Raw genomic sequence first — 25,833 nt, 5'->3', positions numbered from 1 at the left:
CCCACGAACCGCGAGATCATGACCTAAGCGAAAGTCGGACGCTTAACCGACTAAGCCACCCAGGCGCCCCTGTGTCTTTTTTTTCTTAATTAACCTGGAATTGAAGTTTTTCAATTTTATTGATCTTTTTAAAGATCTTTTGGTTTTGTTGATTTTTCTGTGTTGATTTCCTGTTTGCAATTTCATTGATTTCTGCTCTGATTGTTACTTTTTCTTTTCTTCAGCTTTCTTTGGATTTAATTGGCTCTTTGTCTAATTTCCTAAGATAGAAGGTTGGATTATTGATTTAGATTTTACTCTTTCTCCTCACATATGCATTCAGTGCTGTGAATTTCATTCTAAGTATTGCTTTCACTGCATCCCACAAATTCTGTTAAGATGTATCTTCATTTAATTCAAAATATTTTTAAATTTCTCTAGATATGTCTTCTTTGACTCATGTCATATTATTTAGGAATTTGTTCTTTATTTTTTTTTAAACATTTATTTTTGAGAGAAAGAGATCAATTGTGTGTAGGGTAGGGGCAAAGAGAGAGGGAGACAGAATCCCAAGCAGCCTGCATGCTGTCAGTGCAGAGCCTGGTGTGGAGTTCAAACTCATGAACTGTGAGATCGTGACCTGAGCCGAAATCAAGAGTTGGGCATTTAACTGACTGAGCTACCCAGGCACCCTAGGGACTTGCTCTTTAATTTCCCAAGTATTTAGGCTTTTTCATTTCTCTTTCTGTTATCAATTAGTGGTGGTCTGAGAGCAGATACTTTATGAATTCTCTTTTAAATTTGTTAAGATTTGTTTTATGGCTCACAGTATGATTTATCTAGGTCTGATGGAAGCTTGAGAAGAACGTGTAATCTGCTGTTGCTGGATGAAGCGGTCTATAGGTGTCTGAATAGCCCGTTGATTGACGGTGCTGTTGAGTTCAGCTGTGTTCTTACTGATTTTCTGCCTACCAGGTCTGTCCGTTTCTGATACAGGGGTGCTGGGGCCTCCAGCTGCGGTGCTGGACTCCTCTGTTTCTCCTTGTAGTTCTGTCAGTTTGTGCCTTATGTGTTTAGATGCTCTCTTGTTAGGTGTTGTAGGTTAAGGCCTTCAGTGTCTTCTTGTGGACTTGATCCCCTTATCTTTGTATAATGCCTCTCTTATTCCTATAAGTTACCTTGCTTTGAAGTTGGCTTCATCTGAAATTAATGTAGCTGTTCCCACATTCTCTCTAATAGTGTCAGCGTGGTGTATTTGTTACTATCCCTTTACTTTTGATCCATATATACCTTTATATGTAAAATGGGTTTCTTATAGACAATGTGTAGTTGGATCTTATTTTTTGATCCATGTTGAATCTCTTTTAATTGGAACGTTTAGACCATTGTTTAAATTTTTTTTAATGTTTTATTTATTTCTGAGAGAGAGAGAGCGAGCATGAGCACGGGAGGGTCAGAGAGAGAGGGAGACACAGAATCTGAAACAGGCTCCAGGCTCTGATCTGGCTGTCAGCACAGAACCTGACACGGGGCTCAAACCCACGAACTGGGAGATCATGACCTGAGCTGAAGTCGGACGCCTAGCTGACTGAGCCACCCAGGTGCCCCAGACCACTGATGTTTAAAGTGGTTATTGGTACAGTTGGATTCATATCTACCATGTTCATTCCTGTTTTCTTTGTTCCTGTTCTTCTGCTTTGTTTCTTCCTTTTGTGTTTCTAAACGAGCATGTTATGCCATTCCATTTTCTCTCCTTTGTTATCATCTCGGTTATACTTATATTTTTACTTTTTTTTAGTGGTTCCCCTAGAGTATGAAGTAGACCTTTACAACTCATCCAAGTCCTCTTTCAAGTAACACTGCACTCCTTCATGGACAGTGGAAATAACCTCATACTTACAAAACATTCTTAACTCCACCTTCCTGTCCCTTGTATTGGTGCTGTCATTGATTTCATTGATGCATAAGCTATAACTGCATTAATACATGGGCATCTGTAATCAAATACGACATTGTTGCTGGTACTTCAGACTGTCATCTGTTAGATCAGTGCTCTACTTTTTTTTTTAATGTTTATTTTTGAGAGAGAGACAGAGACAAAGACAGAGAGTGTGAGCGGGGAGGGGCAGAGAAAGAAGGAGACACAGAATCTGAAGCGGGCTCCAGGCTCCGAACTGTTAGCACAGAGCCAGACATGGAGCTCGAACCCACGAACTGTGAGATCACGACCTGAGCCAAAGTCAGACGCTCAACCGACTGAGCCACCCAGGTGGCCCAATGCTCTTCCTTTCTATGTAGATCTGAGTTTCCGATCTGCATCATTCTTTTTTCTAAAGAACTTCTTTTAACATTTCTCATCAGAGCAGATCTACTGGCAACACATTGCAGTTTCTGTTTATCTGAGAAAGTCTTTATTTCTCTTCCGCTTTTGAAGGATAATCTTGTAGGTTACCACATTTTGGCGTGGTAGCTTTTTTTCTCAACAGTTTAAATGCTTCACTTTTTTGCTACTTGCATGGTTTCTGAGGAGGAGCCAGATGTAATTCCTACATTCCTTGCTCTACACATCAAGTATTTTCCCCTTTGCCTTATTTCAGCCTTTTTTTCTTTTTCTTTGATTTTTTTTTCCAGTTTGAATATATTTCTTGATGTAAACTTTTGGTTGTTTACTCTGCCAGTGTTCTCTGAGCTTCCTGGATCTGTGTTCGACACAGATTTTGGTGTTCTACATTAATTTACAGAAATTTTCAGACTTTCAGACTTAAATATTTTCTTTGTTCCTTTTTTTTCCCCCCTCTTCTCTTTCTGATATTCTCAAGAAGCATGTGTTACACCTTTTGTGATTTGTCCCTCATTTCTTGAGTATTCTCTTCTGGGTTTTTTCCATCTTTTTCTCTCTTTGTCTTTCAGTTTTGGAGGATTCTGTTGAGCTCTCCTTGAGTTCAGACGCTCTTCCCTTGGCTGTGTGCAGACTACTGATGAGCCCATCAGAGGTGTCTTCATTTCTCTTACAATGTGCTTGATCTTTAGTATGTCTTTTTGATTCTTTCTTAGAATTTCCATCTCTCTGCTTAAATTTCCCACATGTTCTTGTATGTTGTCTACTTTTTTTTTTTTTTTCTGAGAGAGAGACAGCATGAGCAGGGGAGGGTCAGAGAGAGAGGGAGATACAGAATCTGAAAGAGGCTCCAGGCTCTGAGCTGGCAGTCAGCACAGAGCCCAACGCGGGGCTCAAACCCACAAACTGTGAGGTCATGACCTGAGCCGAAGTCAGATGCTTAACCAACTGAGCCACCCAGGTGCCCCTGTTGTCTACTTTTTTCATTAGATCTCTTAGTATTATTACTTGGAGTTGTTTTAAAGCCTAGTCTAATAATGTTGGCAGTTCTGCTAAATCTGAGTTCTAATGCTGACTCTTCTTTTTCAAGATTGTTTGGCCATTTGGCATCCCTTGAGGTCTCAGATGCATTTTATGATGTGTTCTTTCTATTTCTGTAAAAGATGCCATTGGGATTTTGATAGGTATTGCGCTGGTTCTGTAGGTTGCTTTGGGGAGTCGTGTCATTTTAACATTTAACATAGTCTCCAATCCATGAAGATAGGGTGTGTTTCCACTTATTTATGTCTTTAATTTCTTCCAGCAGTATTCTGTATTTTACCTGTCCTTGACAATCTCAAGACTGAGCTGTTATGGAATTTAGAGCTCAGAAGGCCTAATAGATGGCCTGGTGCAGCATGTGATCCACAGGTGACATGGAGACCCCTGAGGCAGAAATGTGTCGGGTGTTAGGTTTCTAGGCAGACCGAAAAAAGAACCCAACTCCTCTTGCCTCTGCAGTGAGGTGGAAAATTCTCAGAAGTAGAAAATAATGAATAGTATTGACTTAAAGTATGATCAGATATCATAAAACCAATGTTCATAGTAGATGATTATTATCTTGAAGAGATTTCTGCCCTTGTTGGAAGTAAATTCCCTTTGTGTGTGTTCACCTTCATGTGGAGGGTCGCAGTTGGCTGGGATGTTGTATCTAAAACATCTCATATTCAGTCAGTGTGGAAACATCTTCATTTAATGTAAAAACAGAAATTTCAAACACCATTCCCTTTAACTTTCTTGATCAAATGCATCACATTGTGGATATGCTAAGAAGAGAATGCACTAGGGGGTTTCAGAACAGGAACTTTCTGGAACTTCCATTCTTTTTTTTTTTTTCTTTTTAATATATTTTTTAAATGTTTTATTTATTTCTAGGAGAGAGAGAGAAAGCGTGAGCAGGGGAGGGTCAGAGAGAGAGGGAGTCACAGACTGAAACAGGCTCCAGGCTCTGAGCTGGCAGTCAGCACAGAGCCCGACGCGGGGCTCGAACCCACGAACCGCGAAATCATGACCTAAGCGAAAGTCGGACGCTTAACCGACTAAGCCACCCAGGCACCCCTGGAACTTTCATTCTTGAACAGACCCTACTGGGATGTTGGGATGGCATAGTGACATCACATGACCCCTTTTTCATCACCCATCATCCTGGAGAAGTCCTGCGCTGACTTCTGTGGTAGAGGCACCCAGAGCCATTTTCTGCAGTGCACCACCTCCTCCCCACTGGCAGAGCACCCGTCTTCCTTCACAGGGTCCATGCGGTCGGGAGCGTGATGCTGGCTTGAATGACAGCACTGAGTTTGCTTTTCCTTGCAGACTGCGCCACTCAAGGGCTACGTGCACTGATCCCTCAGCCAAGAAATGCTTGGTCATGGACGCAGATGATGAGGCGGTCCTGAACCTCATTGCTGAGTGCGAGTGGGACTTGAGCAACCCTCCCGGGAGCACAAGCTCCAGCCAGAGGGGGCGAGAGGCTGACCTCCCTAGTTCCCAAGGTAGGCTGCTACTCCACCACAAAGGCCCCTTGGGCCAACCTGTTCTGGGATGCTGGTAATTACTGGCTTCCAGACACACAATTGTACTTTCTAGAAAACTCACCTTTAAGTACGGAATCTGTATGAAGGCTTTGTGAACTTGTAAATACCAGTAGTTTGGATTATAGACTTCTGACAGAAAGTCAGAACTTTGACTACAACTACATAGGAGACATAAAAGGTCGAAGTAGACAAGAAGGTAAAGTGTCCTGTAGTGAGGCTGCTGTCCGTCTGTGCCACAAGGGCATGTTCTCTTAGCTTAGGAGATGCTGGGCGCTCAGGCTGCCAGGTTTAGAACCGTGCTTGGAAGAGCAGAAGTTCTTAGTGGAGTCTGGTTGCCAGTTCTTTTCTTTACATGGTTTGTGCTTTTTGGTGTCCTGAAAAGAAACCTTTGTTCGCCCCATATTTGCGAAGAGACTGTCTTCTCACTCAGTAACTGTGGCATATACTTAACCCAATTGACTTGAGTCTCTTTCTGATTCTGCATGGCATTCTGTTGGTTGTCACGTCTTTGTGCCAGTACCAGCCGGGCAGTAAGTGCTGAGGTCAGGCGGTCATGGTCCAGTACCGGCTGTGGCACCTGCTGCTGTCACTGCAAGGTTGGCTGCTCAGTCTCTGTTTTCTTACTTAATTGTGTGCTTGATAGCTGTCATACACTATCAGAAGGTTAAAATGTCATTTCTAATGAAATAAAACTTTTAAAATGTTTTTTAATAAAATAGAATCCAGACACCTGATGAGTCCTCAGCCAATACAGTACCAGTGTGGAGATTCCGTAAAGAAAGGCCACGAGATGAGGAAATGCAGCTCTCGAGGTTGTGGTCCAGAAAAGAGGCTACAGAACCAGTACTGTGGGGAGGTCCCGCCGCAGTGTGGGCCGCACACACACTTTGCCCCCCACCCAGGTGAGCGGTCTCATGCGGCATCTGTCAGCTCCTTAGCAGGTGCGGGTGTTCACCGTGTGCCGTCACGGAAATCTCTCCTCCTGTCTTCAATACCTTTGTGCAGGAGCTCTCTGAGATGCCTTAGGAAAGAATCCCAGACACTGAAACGTATGGTGGATCCAGGTTGTAGAGTCTAGTCCCTAAATGCTTGGTGCTTTTCTCTACACACACATACACATCTTCTGAACACTAGGGTGCAGGTTAGGACAGTAGCTACATTTTAAAAACTAAAATGAGGGGCACCTGGGTGGCTCAGTCAGTTAAGCATCCACCTCTTGTTTTAGGCTCAGGTCACAATCGCAGGGTCATGAGATCAAGCCCCACATTGGGCTCTACATGGAGCATGGAACCTGTTTGGGATTCTCTCCCTCCCTCCCCCTTTGCCCTGCTTGTGCTCTCACTCAAAAAAAAAACAAAAAAAGTTGAAGAAAATTAAATAAAAACTAAATTGGGAGTGTTGTATGCATGTGTGTGGCAGAGTTGTCAGGAAACCTCCCCATATGAGCAAACTTAGCACGTTCCTGAGGCTTGTTCGCAGGGCCTTTAGAAGTGGGTAGATTGTGCCAGTGACCTGCCTGGCTTGCCTGTGGACACTGCAGAGCAGAGTGTGGCCGACCAGCTGCTTTTACCCCTGTATCCTGAGACCTCACAGTGGTGGCGTGGGGTGCACGGGACCCCCACATCATCAGGGTTCATCATTTTACCTCTCTTCATCAAGACACGTCATGTGCTTGATGTTCAGACCTCTTTATCGATGTGTAGTCCCCGTGGATTTTCGAGTGGTCACAGAAGAGCTGCCACAACGGAACAATGAAGTTTCATGTCTGCTTTGTCCAGATGCCCCCAAAGTTTGCATTTACCACATTTGCTCAGTTGTGCCCCTCCCCTACCCACCAGGTACGTGGGTGCCATGTATGTTGTACATGTATGTATGTGTGTGCATCTTTGAGCACACGTGCATATGTACATACATAATTAGGGATGTATACACATATGTGTGCACATGCACTATTATCCGTCTTTCTGACCATCTGGAACAGGAAGATGTCCTGTCACTCCTAACCATTCCAGTGTGGTTCCCTAAAAGCAACGATACTCTCCTGGATAACGAGCATTTAACGCTACAGAATGGGACAGACCTGCCACTTAACCCACGGACCCTGTTCATGTTTCACTAAATGTTCCATTGATGGTTTTTTTTTTTTTTTTCTGGTCCAGGATTTTGTCCAGGTGCACAGAGCATATCTAATTGCCACATCTCATCAGACTCCCATGACCCAGAACAGTTCTCAATCTTTCCATCTTCTGCATCCCTGAGGCACTCAGACTTGACTTTACCCCCACTGTGGCTTGCTCTGCTGATTCCTGGTGGCCAGAATCCACCGTACGTTTTGGGAGAGTGGGCTCATGCAGAGGCGGTGGGCTGGAAGGGGAGAAGGAAGAACACAGGTCACAGGTTGAGGTGAGGTGGCACGGCAGCACTTGGGCTGTGTCTGTCCCCAGGGCAGGGGTGGGGTGAGGTGGTGTGATGTGAGTGGCTGTTGTGTGTTTGGGTTGTAGAGGGTGCATGGGAGGGTCTGTCCCAGAGGGTATGGCAGACCAGTCCCAGCAAGAGGCAGCGTTCAGGCAGACTTGGTGAGGTTCAGCGATGGACGTGGAACAAGGGTGCCGATGACCTCTGACCCAGCAGCCGGATGACTGTTGTCTACTCAGGTCTTAAGCACTTGCGGCACAGGTTTGCTAGGGAAGTCCTCAGTTCAGTGAGCCTGAGGAGCCATGGAGCTGTTGATGCCATGTGAGAAGGCAGCAGCAAGAGCCCAGAGGAGGGGACTGGACTGGAGGGTGGCCTAGGGAGAAGGGTGTGGACCTGGGGAGCTGGGCTGGTGTGCAGAGTCCAGACCGAGCTCGGTGCTATGGTGCCTCAAGTCGGCAGCAGGGATGGGATGCAGGGAGAGCCTGCCTGTGGAGAAGGGCCCTGTCTGCAGTGCACAGGCCCCCACCTCTTCCCTGTGCCGGCCGGTGCTTGGTGTGAGCCCACTTCAGGGATGTGGCCCCGTGGCCGTGAGGCCATGTCTATTGGGGCAGGGAGGGTCCCAGGTGCTGATATGTTAACAAAGTCCACTATAGGAACAAATTGTTAAGTCCTCTGTAATCCCCAAATTCTAAGCTTTTACTCACTTGTTTGTCATACATGATTTCATCAAGAACATAGTAGTTGGTTGATTGATTTGTTAAAGTTATTAGCTCAGTTTTATCACTTTTGGGTGGATTTTCCACTTCCACACACATGCATGCACACACGAGCACACACACATGCATGCATGCACACACCTTTTTAAATTACAGTACTTGTCACTGAGGCCAGAGAACGTGGTCTGCTGAGGGCTCTGTTCCACCCTCCTTCACAGATTCCACGGACATTGAGGAGCCCGCCCTTTCTCAGAAGTCAAGTTTGTTAGCACAGAAGGTATTAAATTCATTGCCTGCTCCTGAAAACTATAGGAAGCGAAGAATGCCTGGCGGAAGATTCCAGGCACCTGCAGACCAGGAGTGTCTGAGCTGCCTGGAGAGGCCAGATGTGCCCTTGAGCCCCGAGCAGAGTCTGGGCAGGCAGAGTGGCTCGGAGGGCAGGAGTGAAAGGACCTTTTCTCGCTCTGCAGTATCGGAGCCCGAAGGGGAGAGGCCCCACAGCGTGAGTGGCACTGGAGAGGTGAGTGGGCGAGCCGAGCAGGGCCGGACGGAGAGGTGGGGGCTGTCAGGCCCCGCCATGCTCCCTCCCCCTCCCCTGAGCTCACTGGCCCCCAGCTGGAGAGGTTTCTACACGTGCTTCTCCCCAGCACTTGCTACCTCTTGGTCTGTTGGAAATATACCCCCAGGCTTTGCGTCACTTCCCACCACACTCCATGCTTTGAGGCCGGAATGTGGGCACAGTTGGGGGGCAGTTGTGCTTTCTGGCAAGGGTGCGTGTCTTGGAGCCGGAATCCATCGTCTTGGCCAGGGAGCCACCAGTGGCCTTGTTGTGAGGGTGTCCTGGATGTGCATCCCGTGGTTTTCCAAAGGACTTGCCCCGCGTAGTGACTGAGAGTTCTGCCACCCTCCGATGACCTAGAGCCACGTGGGTGACAACTCTGTTGCCTTTGTCATTGGTTTTGTTAGAGATCAAGGCACAGAGTTGTGGGAATTGGGGCAGACCTTGGGCACGGGCTGTGGCAAGGGGGTCTGCCCTGTTGCTGGTCTGGCAGACAAGCCCGGGCAGTTGGGCGCATGGGAGAGCATTGAAGTGGAGGGGGTGTGGGACCAGGGGAGAGGGAGCACAGCAGAGGCAGGGCCAAGAAGCTGCTTGGTTAGGGGATGGTCTGGCTTCCTGTGGTTGGTCCTCAGTTGCAAACAGGGGGAAAAAATTTAGGGAAGCTGTCACTTTGCTGGTCAAATTGTGGCTGCTGGGCTGATTGTTACAGGAGCCGCGGTTTGGCACCCTGGCTGATTGCCATAGATGATAGACTGGCTTCTGGGCCGGTCACCGCAGGTCTTGGGTCAGAGGGTCACTCCCACAAAAGTGGGATCCCACAAAGGATCCGGCCACTGTTTGTGTGTGTGGCCAGTCTCTCACTGTCTAGATTGAGAGATGGAAGAGAAGTGAGGATTTGCCCGAGTGGGGAATTTGCTTTCCTGGCCCCTGGAGGCCTGACCTCACTCACCAAGGATGGACATCGCCAGGTGCAGAGCTTCCCCAGAGAGCTCATGCACTCACCATGGGGCTGGCACCTCATGGTGCTCTTCCTCTCACAGAGGGCACTGCCCTGTGCTCCTCAGGTAAGAGACAGAAGCCTGATGAGTGCACTGGGGACATGGGCTCCGTCATCTTTGCCTGAGGACAAGTGTCCACATAGTTTGTGATGGAGGATGGAGATGTTGGTGCCAGAGGCTCACAGATATGCTCATACCCTTAGCTTTTTGGGGTGAGCAGCCAGGCCTTAACATTGTCATGCCGCCCCTTCCCGGTGCAGCCTTGGGCAGTGCAGTGCCCTCTCGCTGGGCCTGCTCCTGCTGGACCTGGGGTGGCCAGTGAGGGCAGGAGGTAGGGGCTGCCCCAGCTGAAGTGGCTTTCTCTGCCTTGCCCTTTTCAGGGTGTCTGGCTCTTTTGAAGTTAGTAATGGCTAACTGGATGTTAAGTAATGGCAGAGTGCCAGGTAGGGCTCTCCCCAGCTTTCTGCTTGGAGCTGCTTCCTGGGGACCTGAGACCAGCCTGTGTCCCAGCTCTGGTCATTTACCTGGAGACAGATGTGAGCTTCTATTCCCTCCCTCCCCAAATCCTCAGATGCTTGGAAAGTGGGTGGGAGAGCAGGAGCCACCCCCTTTCTTTAGTAATTCTTTAAAATTGGTGAAGTAATTTCTAAAGAGGAAAAGAGAGACCTTGTTGTGCATGCTGACATGGCACTGGTGTGGCCAGGCCCTGGGTGGAGTCTTGATGGTTTTGCCTGGCCGCTCTGGTACCCTCATCATCCTGGCCTGACCTCCGTCTGGTCCAGCAATGTGACTTCACACATTCAGGGCTTTCCAGGCACCAGGGACCGTTCAGGCCAAGACAGACTCTAGGGGGTCTTGCAGCCTCCAGGAGTCCCCCTGCCCTGGTTCAGGAGGGCCCAGTACAGGCCAGCGTGGGACTAGAGTTCCCACAGCCTTGGAGCTTAAACTGTGATGTGGGTCTCATGCCTGTCACACTTGGTGTGACATCTGCTAGTGTCCCCTTTAGCTGTACCTCCTGGTATGAGGATGTCACACGTCCAGGGGGCAGGGAGGGGATCCCCCATGTGCCACCCCTATGGTCTTGTGACATTTGGACAGCCCCTTTGTACACACCTCTGCCGGACAAGGGCCTCAGCATGATGCACGCTGGTGGCAGAGGCTTTGCCTCACACAGTAACCATTGACTTCTGCATGGCAGGTGTCTCCCAAGCTGTACTCGGCTCCGCCCCCCGGGACGAAGGCTGCCCTGGAAGTGGCGCTCCTGGAGGCACTCCTCGACCTGGTGGACAGGTACTGGAGCGGCTGCAAGTCCCTGCACGGCAACCAGGTGTTCCAAGGTGAGTCAGGAAGGATGGTCTACTCAGACCTGGACTTGGGCCTCTGGGTTCCGAGCCCTGCACCTTGCTGCACCCTCCCCATTGGCTGTCACTGTCCCCACTGCACTGCATGGAGCATTCTGATGGCCCTTTTTTTTTTTTTTTAATAACTTTTTTTTTTTCAGTATTTTTCTGAGAGAGAGAGAGAGAGAGAGACACAGCGTGAGCAGGGAAGGGTCAGAGAGAGGGGGGAGATAGAGAATCTGAAGCAGCTCCAGGCTCTGAGCTAGCTCTTAGCACAGAGCCTGACACGGGGCTCAAACCCACGAACCGTGAGATCATGACCTGAGCCGAGGTCCGAGGCTTAACCGACTGAGCCCCCCAGGTGCCCCCTGATGGCCCTTTTGAAGCAGCTTGGGTCCTCTGTGGGCTGTGAGACATGAGGGTGTCATGCGGTCCTGTGGCTGTTGGTTTGCCTACTGGCATGCTGCATCGTCACCTGGTTCTGTTGGAGATGCTGTTCACAAGTTTGGTTCTCGTTCTGTTTTATGTGAAGGTTTGGAGAGATCTCAAAGCTGTACCATCTCTTTCCAACCCTCTAAACATGTGATCTTGTGTGTAGTACCCTGGATTTGCTGAGCTTTCACTGAGAATGAGGCCCAGGAGGGTGGTCACTCCCCAGGGAGGACTTGGCTTTGCTTTTGCTTGTGCCTGGGTGCAGGAGCACACTGGGCACCCTTCATCCAGAGTGTGAGACGCTGCATCTGCAGGTGGCCGCAGTCTTTCTTCTGCAGCCCAGGGTGTGGCCTACAGTGTCTTGGTTGGGGCAGGAGCTTGCTCGTCCTTCCTGCAGACCCGGGGCTTGCCCAGAGCTGAGTTCTGTGCTCAGTGTTGTGGCCCTGGAGCTTCTAGAATCAGGACTCCCCAGGATGATGGAGCCTCTGGATCCTGATTCCATAAATCTTACCCTCTTGCTCCCAGGCCAGGAGCAGGGGGCAGGCAGTGCCATGGAAGAGGGCGTAGCAGGCCACTGGGGCATCCAGGCACACTGTCCAGTCATGGCCTTCTCTTCAGGGGCACCTTTGCTTTAGAGTAAAACTCTTTTCCTGTTTCTCTCCACCTCCCATCCCACCCGTGACTGGATGGATGTACAGACACCTGAGTGAGGTGATTTCAGTGGTGTCCATGTCCTTTTACCAGCTGAGGCATGTAGTTTGTGTTTCTCAAAATGTATTGGACATGTTTTGTTTATTCTTCATCCTTTCAACATAAATGCCGTAATACCATTTTATTTTTACTCCTAGCTCAGGCAAGACATATTTTATCATCGTTGCAAGAATTTACAGCAACCCAGGACAGTTCAGCAATTGTGAGTGAAGAAATTAATTACCTTACTCTGGAAAATAGATCTTTGCAAAAGCACCTGGCTGAGCAGCAGCAGCAGTACAACATGAAGATGAGTGAGGTGGCGTCGGAACTCACCGACACGCGGAAGGAGATGGTGAGCTGGGCCCTTCACGTTATCTCTGTTCATTCACACATGGGGTAGAGGCATCATTTGACTTCACTAGTAAGGGGAGCATTTCCCTTTGGCTGTCGTCAGGCCACAGGGGCAGGGCTCCCCTCGCTAGCCTCCCCACCCCCTAGGCTGCCAGCTGCCTGCCACCCACTGCCTGCATGGTCCCTGAGCCCTACGCAGCAGGGGTTGTGGATGACAGCATCCTGTCCTTACCTAGGTCTCCTAGCCCTGCCTTTCCTGCACAGCTGCTCTCTCTTCTTGGAGACGCTGAGTGGGACTGAGAGCACAGATGAAGCTGGGCTTGAGGTGGAGGTTTTGTGGCCCAGGCTCCCCGACCACTGACGAGAGAGGCTCCAGTTAGCTGGGTGACTCCCGGGTCCCTGCTGCTCTCCTGCCTGCATCAGCCAGCACAGGGCCACGACATGCTGTTGGACCAGAGGGATTTTGTCCACCAGGTGGCACCCAAGGGCAGGTAGAGCAGGCACAGCTTTGTCCCAGCACCCAAGCCCGAGACTCCTGACTGGGCAGGGCTGCTCCCGCCCTTCCTAACCTTGCCATGTAAGACTGTTACACGCAAATGCCTATGTTAAAAAAGAAGAAAGATCCCAACAAACCTAACTTTACCCTTTAAGGAACTAGAAAAAGAAGAGCAAACTAAACCCAAAGTTAGCAAGAGAAAAGAAAGAAATTGTAAACATCAGAGCAGAAATAAATCAAATAGAGAATTAGAAAAATAATAGGAAAAAAATACCAGAACTGAATTGAGTTTTTGAAAAAATACCCACGATCCACAAACCATTAGCTGGATTACAAAAACGAGAGAAGACTCAAATAACAAATGAAGGAGAAGACATCACAATAAATGCCTCAGAAATAAAAAGGATCATAAGGACTGTTAGAAGTGCTCATATGTGAGCACCCTGGATAACCTAGAAGAAATGGGTAAGTTCCTAGAAATGTGCAACCTGCCAAGACTGTATCAAGAAGAAATAAAGCCCAAACAGACCAATAACAAGTAAGGAAATTGAGCAATACTAAAACACCTCCCAACAATAAAAATAAAAAACCAGGACCAGATGGCTTCATGGCTTAATTCTACTGCATATTCACAGAAGAATTAATACTCTTTTTTTTTTTTAACTTTTCCAGAAAATAGAAGTAGAGTAAATACTCTGTACTCATTTATGAAGCCAGTATCACCCTGATCCCAAAAACACCACAAGAAAAGAAACCTACGGGCCAATATCACTGGTGAACATAATTTAAAAATCTGCAATGAAATACTAGGAAATCAAATTCAAGAAACAAATCAGGGGCACCTGGGTGACTCAGTCATTTAAGCCTCCAACTTCGGCTCAGGTCATGATCTCATGGTTCATGGGTTCGAGCCCCGCATCGGGCTCTGTGCTGACTGCCAGCTCAGAGCCTGGAGCCTGTTTCAGATTCTGTATCTCCCCCTCTCTCTGACCCTTCCCTGCTCATGCTGTCTATCTCTCTCTCTCTCAGAAATAAATAAAACATTAAAGAAAGAAAGAAGGAAAAGAAAGAAAGAAAGAGAGAAAGAAAGAAAGAGAAAGAAAGAAAGATCAAAAAAAGTATACACCATGACCAGGTGGATTTTCCCCTGGAATGCAAGGTTGGTTTAACATATGCTAATTAAAACACCGCATAAACAGATTGAAAGATCAAAACCATGTAATCATCTCAACATATGGGGAAAAACGCATTTGACCTAATTCAACATCCATTCATTATAAAAAGTCTCAAAAAAAATAGATACACAAGAAAATTTCCTCAACACAATAAAGGCCATTTATGATAAGGCCACAGCTAAAATTATGATCAGTGAGAGAAAACCGAAAGCTTCTTTCTAAGCTAAGATCCACTACAGGACACATGCAGGACATGCATATTCATACAGTCACATGAGGACTGCTCAGGATAAAACTGGAATTAGTAGCAAGAGTATTCAGGAAAAGGAGACATCCAGATTGGAAAGGAAGAAGTAAGAGTATTTATTTGCAGAGAACAGGATTTTATGTGTAAAAAAATCCTAAGATACAGAACAACAAAAACCTGTTAGAACTAATCAATTCAGTAAAGTTGTAAGACATAAAATCAGTATAACAAATCAGCTGTGTTTCTTTATAACAACAATGATGTGAAAAAAACACGAAAAAATCCCATTTATGATTGTATCAAAAAGGATAAAATACATAGGAATACATTTAACCACGGAGGTTAAATATCTAAACACTGAAAACTGTAAGACATGGATGAATGAATGGAGGTATATCATTCATGGATTGGGAGGTTAATACTGTTAAAAACTCCACACTACTGAAATTAATATATGGATTCAGTGCAATCTCTAAAAAAATTCCAGTGGCATTTTTCACAGAACTAAAAATTTTTAAATTTGTATAATTATTTTTCTTAAAATTTGTACTTTTATTTTTCTAGTTCTACAAAACAACCCTAATAGCCAAACCCATATGGAAAAGAAACAAAGCTGGAGGCATCACACTCCATGATTTCACATAATATTATGAAGGAAGCTATGGTAAAACAGTATGGTGTTGACATAAAAACAGACACATAGATCCGTGGAACAGAATAGAGACCCCAGAAATAAATCCATACATACCAACTAATTTTTGACGAGGACACCAAGAATATAACAATGAAGAAAGGACAGTCTCTTCAATAAATGGCGCTGGGAAGACTGGATGGCCTCATGCAAAAGAATGCAGCCAGACCCTTAACACCATACATAGAAGTCAATTCAGAATGGATTAAAGATTTAAATGTAAGATTGGAAACTGTAGAACTTCTAGGGAAAACAAAAACAGAGAAAAGGCCCTTTGATAGGGTCTTGGTGATGATTTTTTGGATTTGACACCAAAGTACAGGCAACAAAAGTAAAAATCCACAAGTGGGACTACATCAAACACAGAAGCTCCTGCACAGGAAAGGAAGCCATTAACACAGTGAGAAGGCAGCCTGTGGACTGGGAGAGAATGTTTGCAAACCATCTATTTCATAATAGGTTAAAATCTAGAATATATAAAGAAATACTACAACTTCATAGCAAAAAGAGAACCCAACTAAGACATGGGCAGAAGATCTGCCTAGACATTCTTCCAAGGAAGACATCCAAACGGCCAACAAATCCATGGGAAAATACACAGCATCACTCATCATCAGGGAAATGCAGATTCAGAGCTACAAGGCAATGTCCACACATATGTCAGAAATAGTTATAATCAAAAAGACAAAAACAATGTGTGGGTGAGGATGTGGAGAAAAGGGAACCTTGTACACTGTTGGAGGGAATACAAACTGGTGCAGCGACCATGGAAGACAGTATGAAGGTTCCCCTGAAGTTAAAGTGAGTCTGTGGTACAATCCAAGAATCCCACTTTCAGATATTTGCCCATAGGAAATGAAAGTAGTACCTCTGAGAATGGTCTGCACTCCCATGCTCATGGCAGCATCCACTGTAGCAAAAACATGGAAAGCCGAACTGTCCATTGATGGATGAACAGATAAAGAAATAGTGTATTTATATCATGGAATATCATCTAGCCATTAAAAGAAGGAAGTCTTGCTGTCTGCAACAGCACGGATGGACCTGCAGAGCAGTATGCCTGGTGACCAGACAGAGCAAGAAAAGAGCCGCACGACCCTACTTACACGTGGAGTCTAAGAGTTGAATACATAAAAACAGAGTGGAAGGTGGTCACCAGGGGCAGGCAGGTGGGGAGTCCAGGATGGTGGTAAGGGGACTTTGCCGCGGTTGTGTAGGATGACTAGGTGTGGGATCACAGCTACTGTATTGCAGAGAGTCTGGAAGTTTGCTATGAAAATAGCTTTGATGTGCTCACCAAAAAGTGTTAACTCTGTGAGGAGAAGCTACGGTAATTAACTTGACTGTGGTAATCATTTCACCATGTATGTGTGTATCATCAAGTGCACACCTCAGATGTGTACGATTTTTACTTTAAAATGTCTATCATGTGGCGCTCCTGGGAGGCTCAGTCAGTTAAATGTCTGACTCTTGATTTCAGCTCAGGTCATAATCTCACAGTTTGTGAGATCGAGCCCCATGTGGGCTATCAGTGCAAAGCCTGCTTGAGATTCTCTCCTTCTCTCTCTGCCCCTCTTGTATGTTCTCACATATTCTCACAGTCTCTTTCTCAAAATAAACTTAAGTCAATAAATGTGTGTGTGTGTGTGTGTGTGTGTGTGTGTGTGTGTACATGTAAATGTCTACCATGCATTCAGCCAGGTGAAGTTGTTTACCTTGCTCATCATTATGGTTGAGTTTTAGTATATGGAGTCTGTTCAGGGGGCTCTTTTAAAAAGTCAGTACTAACATCATGTCATGTGGTTGAGAGGGTGGTCTGGGACATAGTAGCTGGTCATTCTGGGCCAGTTACTTAGCCGTCTCTGTGTGTTACTTATCACTGCCTGTGAAGTTACCCCAGAGGGCAGCACCTTCAGTAGCAAGCATCCGTCTGTTGTCAACATCTCCTGTGGGTCAGAGTCTTGCCATCACGCCATCACGTTGTCGATTAGGGCCATGGTTTCCCTGAAGGCCTGATAGAGGTGGGCACCCCTGCCAGGCTCACCCACAGACAGCCTTGGCCCTGTGCACCTGAGCCTGTCTTCAGGCTACCTGAGGCCCTCTTGGCCTGGTGGCTGCTCCTCAGGGCCAGAGAGTGGCCGAGTAGAAGGCCATCCTTTGTTACCTGCTCTTGAGAGTCCTGGGTCAGCACTTCTGCATAGTGTGTTGCTTGGGATCCAGTCAGCAGGCCCACCCATGTGAGAGGAGGGCGCCACATGACAGCAGGAGCACCCTTGGGCCATCTTGGCAGCTGCCCACCCAGTCTCTGCATCAGCCATGTCTTCCAGAAAATGGGAACGGGGATAGCCACAGGATTGCTGGGAGACGGGTCTCTGGAACATCTGGTACCATCTTCATGAGAGGCTGCCATTTCAGAGATCCCACACAAAGCTTTACTTTTAGAGAAGAAGATTTTAAAAAATAATGAAATGATACTGGCGACCTTTAGATGCACTGTGGACATGTATGTGTGCATGCAAGTGGTGTCTGCATCCAGAAAGGACTGGAGCCCCATGACCCTGAGCCATAATCACTGTGTAGAACATCATTTTTGTTAGACAGCATTGACCCCATGGGACATAGCATGGCTGGTTAACCATGGAAACAAAGGACCACGGCTTTTGGGTTGGGTGCAGATGAGTAGGTAGCACCCTGTCCCCTTACAGTGCTCAGTGGAATGGGACCAGTGGAATCCATACAGACAGGCCTCTGACGTCTGCTCCTCTGTGATGCAGTCTAGTGTGGAAGACACGTATGGAGGTGCGACATCTTCACTTCTGTGGACAGTTTGATTGACCCTGTTCTACAGGGTGACCTTGGACAGGGGCAGTGAGAGGCCCTGCCTGGACGACCAATCTAGAACCATCTGGCAGCCTGAGAGCCCTGCTCAGTGCCTTCTGAGATCTACCCCATTGAACCCATCCCAGAGGAGGGAAGCATGGTCAGAGGAGCTCCGTCAGGAGGCCTGTGGCGGGTCAGTTGAGAGCGACTTCTCACAGAGGAAGTCCGCTGTTCCTGAAGGGCCCATTGTTGACCCTGGTTCCCTCCCTGGTGTGAAGACACTGGTTCTGCAGTCTTGTCTCCTCACATCCCAACGCGCAGGAAACCGGTCTTAGCAAAAGCCCTGCCTCTGAGCCGTCCAGCCTGGCTCCAAGCGGCAGTGCCACACGTACCCGAGCGTGGTCGGTCCACTGCTCCTGATTCAGCCTCCACTGAGACCATTAGCACTGGGGCCCAGCCCCTACCCTTTTGGAACACACCACGTGTTCGGGAAATAAGCTGTCAGCACATAAGTGGCCACGTAACAGTTTCTGTACTGCCCAGAGTGGATGTGCACACAGAGGGGCCAGTGCACTGTCTGGGCTGTCAGGGTAGAGAATGAGCATAGCAGTTTCCTGAAAGGGCCCCTGTCACTGTGAGGTAGACACTCGCTCCCCTGGTGGGGGTGTGTATGCTGGTTTCTGTGCAGGCAAGGTGGCTTTGATGGGCCATGTGCCACCAGCTCACAGTGGCCTCGGTCCCCTCCCCTCCCCTTTAATGTCCCATGGCAGGCTGGGCATTGCCTCCATCTCCGGAAGTGTGAAAGGAGCCTAGACTTCTCAGCGGGGCTCCTGTAGGGAGGCACCTGCTTGGGGTAGCGCGAAGCCCTGGCATCTGCCTGCGCTCTTGCCCAAGAAGTGAGGCCAGAGGGACCACATGGGGCTGGCACACTGCCCAGCCCTTGTTCCTGCTCCTTGAGATAGGGAGCCAGGCTGTGGTAACCATGGGGCCTTCCTGGAGGAGGCAGGGCTCCAGCAGCCAGCACATCTCCCCTCTTGCTGAAGCACACCCTCACCAGGGTTGCTGGGGACACCATCTGCCCCCTCCTGAACTGTGCCACCCCTTTCTCTATCTCCTTTGAAGGACACTGTGCTGCTCAGCTGAGGGCAACTGTGATTTCTGTTGTTCGCATTGTGATTTATTGGTTATGAGATATAAAAGAAAACTAATCTCTGGTGATTTCAAAAGGTTTAATTTTCTATATTCATTTTACTGAATTCGACTCATCTGTTTTAAGTGTGTTCTGTGTCCTTAGGATGACTTGAGGCGACATCTAGACAAATCTTTGGAGGAGAACAGTAGCTTAAAGGCTCTTTTGTTCAGCATGAAAAAAGAAGTAAAAAATGCAGACACTGCAGCTACCTTAAATTTGCAGATTACTGGTGAGTTTGTGGTTTTTTTGGTAACATTATTTGATGAAATGTAATTGTTCAAACACTTGTAGGTAGACTTCAGGTTGAGTAAATGTCATGAGGGCTGAGAGATGCTCGCTCTTGCCCCGAGCAGATGCTTTAGAAGCTCTCGGATGTTGCCTGTGTTGTTGGCAGTGCCGTGGACCAGGAAGCCCCGTGCCCGCCTCCCTGCGCGTGCCCACCTCCCTGCGCGTGCACATGGTCGCTCCTCTGCCTCCTTGGCTCTTCCGAGCAGGGCGGTACTTGTTCTCTTCGTCATCGTTTCTTCCAGACCCAAGTCACTTTCATTTCCCTCTCTTCACTGTATTTCATTTTTCCATTACAAAAGTAGACTCAGTATTTCAAGGTCAGATTCTGGAGTTTTCATGAGGGGTTGGTGGTATGTGTCTTCTGTGAATCTCGTCTGGGTGTAAACCGCAAGGTCGCTTAGAGGTGTTAACTTCACTGAGGACTGGCCCGCTGAGGTCCCAGGGGTCCAAAAACTTTTCTTAAAGGGCCACAGAGCAGATGTCTCCAGGCTACAGCCCGTCCCAGGCCCTCCCTGTGGGCTCCATCCCAGGAGCGCAGCCACAGACAAGACCCTGGCTCTGGGCAGGTGTCTCTGTGACACGCCTACTGAGGTCTGTTCGGTTGTGTTTGTTGGGCTGTTTCATAGAGTGCGAAGAGTTTGTTACAGTCTCTTCGTTAATTTTCATTTAAAAACTTTCCCCTTTTCACCTGTTTCTTGAGATGTCATTGTCCTGTTTTACTTGCTCAGCCTTCGTTTCTCATGAAGCTTTCCTTTGCTGCAAGCTCATGCCTGAGGTCAGCCACCACCTGACGTTCCCAGTTCTAAGTTCTTTCATTTCTTGTATCATTTTTTTAAAGTCATTTATTTATTTTGAGAGAAACAGAGACAGGGTTGGGGAGGGAGACAGAGAATCCCCGGCAGATTCCACGCTGCCAGTGCACAGCCCTGTGTGGGGCTCGAACTCACAAACCGTGAGGTTATGACCTGAGCTGAAACAAAGAGTCTGATGCTTAACCGACTGAGCTATCCAGGCTCTCCTCTTATATTCTTTCTTTCTGATCTTTAGCTCCTTCTGACATACCTGGTCATGGTTTTGATGTGTTCCAGGTGTGGCTTCTGTTGTCGGGGCAACAACTTTGTGCGTGGTTAGCCCTCAGCACTCTGTGCTGCTCACTTGCACACGGAATTTGTCCTCGAGCTGTCCAGGAATGCGGCAGGTAGCGTTTCAAACCTCACGGAGAAACTCAGCAGCCCCCGGGGGACCTTGTTCGCTCTCCCCCTTGCCTCTGGTGTCCTCTCCTGCGCGACCTGGGCCCCTCACCAGCCACTCTCTGGCATAGCCCTGCTCTGGAAGGGACTGGGCAGGTCAGCCTTGAGGGGCCAGGGTTGCTCCAGACCCTCAGGCCACACGGGAGCCCCTGGTCTGACCTCACTGGAGGAGGCCGAACCTCTCTTGTGTCAGGCCCTCAGTTGCCCTGCAGGGGTTTCTTGTGAACACAGGGGACACCTAGCGGCTGCCCCCCTGCTGACCGCTGCTCCCCTCCCACAGATGTGGAACCATTGCCAGGCTTGTGGCTCTCATGTTTGGGTCTTGAAGCTGCCTTACCACCAGGTGCTGAAAGGTCGTCTGTGGGGCTCTGGTTTTGTCATCTAGTTACTCTTGGTGCTTGGGGGGCGCTGAAACCGTGCCTTCATTGTCTTCACTGTCCTCTTCCCAGAATCCCTTTCACTCACCCTCCGGTGGAAGTACAGGTGGGCGTCGGTGCTGAGTAGTGTGGTCTCGCTGTAGTGCTTCTGGGATCGTCTGCCTTTGCTGCAGGAGCCTACTGTCCGTGTCCCCTGCTCTGTCCCTGCACCTGCCCGCCCTGGTGTAGCTCTACAGCCATGTGTCTGTGTGGGGATTTATTTGTAGCCAGTTTGGGGGTTTGGGAGCCAAGAAATGATATCTTTCTTCTCCTCGCAAGTTGGAAGCTCAGAGACAGGACTCACGTAGATGGAATCCAAACACACACTGTGTCATTGATGGACCTGGGACCAGAGGACACGTCAGAGACATGTGGCCACTGTGGGCCTCCTGTCACTTGTCCCCAAAGCTGCCGGGCCTCCCCTAGGGCAGGGCTTGCTGCCTGGTAGAAGAGACGCTCCTGGAGGCCCTTTCCTGCCAGCACATAGATAGTGGAGGAGCCTCCAGCTGGTGCCAGGCCCACCTCTGTCCCCACTCTGTCCTGCCTTCCGTGCGGGACGTGGTTGCTTGGATGTCCGGAGAGCAGAGGCCCAAGGCCTTAATCCCACGGGGATTTTTGAGTTGCTTACAGAAACCGACCTTTTCCAAGCCGTATGGCTTTGCCTGTATCCCAATCCAATTTAAACTCTTAAACTGTTTTAGTTTTAAAAACGTGAATAAATTTCACTAAATGCTGCCACTTTTTTTCTCTTTCAGGACTTCAAACAAGTGTGAAGAGGCTCTCTGACGAGATCGTGGAATTGAAGCAGCACCTGGAGCACTACGACAAGATCCAGGAGCTCACGCAGATGCTGCAGGAGAGCCACAGGTGCCTGCCTGGGGGCCGTGGGTGGGGGCTCGGCCGGCCCCAGCGACACGGGGGATGCGGAGGAGCGCGGCAGGCGGGCTCCTGTGAGGCGCGCGTGAGAGCTGGCGAGAGACGCGCGGCATGGTTCCTGTCCGCTCTCCCTTTTCTCCCGGCTGTGCGCTGGCTGGTGGGAAGGGAGCTGGGAGCGTGAGGGTGTTCACGGCGGGACCTCAGTTTCTATCCAGAGGATCATGTGCTGGGAAGTGGGTGCACGGAGGAGGCGTGCCACTCGCTGGGTAGTGTGAGGTGCACTTTGTGGAGGTGCGAAGTGTGAGCCCAACTCGCCCCTACTCCCCCGCCTCAGGCTGGGTCCCACACACCTCCACCAGGCTTGACTGCAACGTGGCCCCAGGTGGAGCCAGGCTGTGACCTCCCTGGGGATCAGCGGGCTCACCCCAAGCATGAGTTACAGAGGGGAAGGGGCTCCTGAGAGAGAAGCTGGAGCAGAGATGGAGCAGCAGAAGGAAAGCAAAAGGTGGCCGTCATGGGTGCAGGGAGGGGACAGGCGAGGCAGGTTGCCTCCCAGAACCTAACGGGTCCCCATCTGTGGCGTGATGGGCTCCACATGGACGGGGCTCCCATGCAGCGTTGGGGAGGTCCACGCAGACTGCATCCACTCGGGGCCCCTGCGTGGCTGCTGCCTGCTGCACAGGCCTGTCGTTGGGGGCACGCGGCTGGGAAGACGGCCCCGCTTCCATCTATATGTGGTCACTGCTGACTGGGCGCGGGGGCGGTTTGCAGATGACCAAGCGGGCAATTCAGTGCCGCTTCTTTCCTGAAGTCCTTCTAAAGGCAACAGGGGTCAACACTATCAAACCAGGACTCTTCCATTACACGGTCGGTCATGTCAGAATTATTCAGGGAGCCCCTTTACATTGGACCAGGAGTTAGAAATATGTCAGTCTTTGGATCTTTTCTGGAATTAGAATATTGTTCTGCTAGCTGTGAAGATGATGATGGTTTTCTTAAAAAAAAGAAAAAAAGTGCAGCTGGAGTGGTGCGGTGCCTCTCCATCATTTGTTCCTTTCGCTCGTCCGTCCAGGGTGCTGAGCGGCACCCGCGCGTGGCACGGCGGCCGAGCGCTCGGGTCATACGTAGCATCATGCTGTCTTGAGGCGAGGGGCGGATGGCGGGGGCCAGGTGGGAGATAGGACAGGGTTGGCTGCGGGGACAGGGGTCAGTAGGGTCCCGGCCAGGTGGGGGAGGGTGCTGCTGGAGAGGAGGCGGCAGGCTGGACCCCGGGGCGGGCAGAGAGGGTGGGGGCTCAGGTGTCGCCCCCACTGTGCTTTCCTCCAGCTCCCTGGTTGGCACCAATGAGCACCTCCTGCAGGAGCTGAGCCAGCTGCGGGCGCAGCACAAGGCCGAGGTGGAGCAGCTGCACTGGAGCTACAAGGAGCTCAAGAAGACGCTGGGCCTGTTCCCACAGGGCAGCGCCGGGCCCCGGCGGCTGCTGGGCCCCGGCGCCTGCGCGCCCACCCCTGGCCTCTGCTAGGCCCCGGCGCCAGGGACGCGTGGCCTGTGCGTCTGTGTTGCTGGATGTGGAAGCTCTTTTCAGCTTGGTACATTTGTTGGAGAGAGCTGCGCCTCCTGTTTGTAATTAGCTCAAGGGTTTTGAAACACATTCAGGGCCCATTAGCTCGATTTTCTAAAACCCCCTGAAGAGATAGGATCGATCTGCCTGTAAGCGAGTCTGTGAACAAGGATACATCCGGGGTAGTATCTGGAGAGATGCTAACCGGGATCATTCCCTCTGACGCTAGCATGCTGTTCCTGCTTCCTGAGATACAACTAAGACTTAACAAAAAACAAAAAAAAAAAAAACGGGATAAATCCAAGCCCTTCACGTTTGAAACAAGACATTTTGATGTTTTTTGAGACCAACATCATTAATTTTCCATGAAACATCTTGAAATAAAATGCAGTATTTTTCTTCTTTATGTAAGAGAGCTGTGTGTGATCATTAAATAATTTTGTGTGACAAGAGTCCTTTTTTAACAAACCTATTCTGAAAAGACTTTTATTAAATTGTGACTGAGTTTTCCTCACTGAATTCTTTTATAAAGCAAGCTATGTACCATGGTTCCTGAGCAGGAACCAATAAGTTCCAAGACTTAATAAAAGTAACACAGTTTGGGGAAACGTTAAAAATACTGTTTTTGATATTAATATGTCACAGTGAAAGTATTCCCTGGGTGCTGTCTTGCTTACAGTGCATTTCTGAAAATTGGAGCATACATGGACAAAATATTAGATTTTCAGTTTGGAAACTTCTTATCTTATCTAAATACTTGCTTTCTTGGTAAAACAGTGCCTGGTTAATTTAGGGAGAAGGGCAGGCGAGCCTATAGGTGCCTGCCCCATGCCAGCCTTGCATGCGTCGGGCTCTGCCACTGGGGGTCAGGTGTCAGGGGTCGGGCATTTCCCTTGGGAGGTGGCCTCCCCAGTTCCCTCCCTGTCTGGTCATGGCTGTGTCCTTCAGCACCAATTTCTGTAACTTAGCAGGAAAACAGGTCACAGCAAATGCAGTTTTTACAGGGGAGTGGGTTTCTTTCATCACCATACCATCTTTTTATTTCTTGAAATGATTTTAGCATTAATCTGTTTCAGGCTTGTTGAAAAGGATCACCCTGCTGTTACTTCATGTTCCTCTTGTTTGGGTTTTGTTGAGCTTCTCAGACCTGTGAGTTTATATTTTCATCAAATCTGGAAAAGATTTGGCCACTATTTCTTCAGCATGGTTATTTGATCCAGCTTCTCTCCCCCTCTCCCTCCCCGGACCCCAGTTACCCTCAGACCACTTGGTAGCGTCCTCACGGGTCCCCAAACTTGGGGTCTTTTTCCCATCTTTTGTTCTTGGCCTCCATTTGGGTCATTTCTGCTGCCTTGTCACAGGCCCCTTCTGCAGTGAGGCCTGTGTAGATAGCGGATGTTTAACTTCGGAAATTACATATGTTTTTAGTTCTAAAATTCCATTTGGTTCATTCGTATTAACTTTCGGTGTCACATTATGTTCATGTTTCACTTTACTCCTAAACCATGTTTTTAACACCTTTGCTGCAGACAATTTCAGATGATTTCCAGAATGGTTACACGGATATCCCGTGAGAAGTGTATTAGTTTCTGTTGGCCCATGTTGTCAGCACTTACTGTCAAAGCTTTTGGTGTCCTCATTCGAGAGGGTGTGTGATCCGTAGTGTTCTGTAGATAGCCTGAACAGGTTAAAGAAGCTCCTTGTAGTGTTAATTGGCTAAGACGTTGTATATCGTGAATGGATGAATTTTACCACTTTTTCTGTAGCCGTTGAAGATGACTGTATGATTCTCCTCGTTTACGCTGTTCATGGGAGTAATTACAGTAGTTTGCTAATGTAAAAACAACCGAAAATTTCTGGGTTAAGCACAGCTTAATTATGATGAGTTTTCCTTTGCAAACATACTCCTGGGTTTGGTTACTGTTTTGTGTAGGATTTTGTATTCTGGGTACACCATTTAACGTGTGACATTTAGTTATCGGGATTCTCTGGGTCTCCATTTCCTCATTCTCAGGAAGGGGTGATAACAGTGCCTGCCCCAGCTTGTCACGGAGACGAATCAGAGTCCCGTCCCAGGACCCTGCTGACGCAGCACCGAGTGGTGTGGTTGTCGGCTGGGAGGCGGCGGTAACCGGTCCTGTCCCCACGGTGACCCCAGCTGTGGTCCTTTATGGTGCCGTCCTCCTCAGCGTTCGCACCGCTACGCCGTCCCTGGGACAAGAGCTCGGTTGTGCGTCCTTCTCCGCTTTCTAAGAGAGTTTAGGACAGGGTGTCATCCTCTCCTCCCTGAGTGTGCGGTGGGACTTGGGAGGAAGCCAGTTGTGCGTGAAATTTTCTTTGTGGGGGATTTTTGGCGATTGGTTCAGTTCAGTTAATGGTCCAAGGGTGCGGCAGAGCCCATTGTCAGAGCACCCCTCCCCCCCCCCC

At 48.8% G+C, this 25,833-nt stretch overlaps 1 protein-coding gene across 7 annotated transcripts in view; it reads left to right on the top strand.

Annotated features, from left to right (window-relative positions):
* CEP72 (centrosomal protein 72) overlaps window positions 1–23,812 on the top strand; it is a 35,134-nt gene extending 11,322 nt beyond the window's left edge. For 4 of the 7 annotated variants that reach the window (XM_077749394.1, XM_077749392.1, XM_077749393.1 and 1 more), the window contains 8 exons: window positions 4,670–4,848; window positions 5,610–5,792; window positions 8,240–8,541; window positions 10,777–10,915; window positions 12,199–12,395; window positions 19,118–19,244; window positions 21,725–21,836; window positions 23,172–23,812. In XM_077749394.1, the coding sequence (XP_077605520.1) occupies window positions 4,670–4,848; window positions 5,610–5,792; window positions 8,240–8,541; window positions 10,777–10,915; window positions 12,199–12,395; window positions 19,118–19,244; window positions 21,725–21,836; window positions 23,172–23,367 (1,435 nt within the window). In that variant the 3' untranslated portion in view covers window positions 23,368–23,812. Of the gene's footprint in view, window positions 1–4,669; window positions 4,849–5,609; window positions 5,793–8,239; window positions 8,542–10,776; window positions 10,916–12,198; window positions 12,396–14,876; window positions 19,089–19,117; window positions 19,245–20,391; window positions 20,502–21,724; window positions 21,837–23,171 lie in introns of those variants that run through there. The other 3 variants (XM_077749396.1, XM_077749398.1, XM_077749399.1) reach the window with 3 other exon arrangements.
* Window positions 23,813–25,833: the final 2,021 nt, after the last annotated feature.

This window comes from Crocuta crocuta, unplaced genomic scaffold (genome assembly GCF_008692635.1).
Source record: "Crocuta crocuta isolate KB4526 unplaced genomic scaffold, BGI_CrCroc_1.0 scaffold89, whole genome shotgun sequence".
NCBI classification, from domain to species: Eukaryota; Metazoa; Chordata; class Mammalia; order Carnivora; family Hyaenidae; genus Crocuta; species Crocuta crocuta.
Note: the sequence above shows the minus strand (reverse complement) of the source record. Positions and strands in the feature narration are given on the sequence as shown.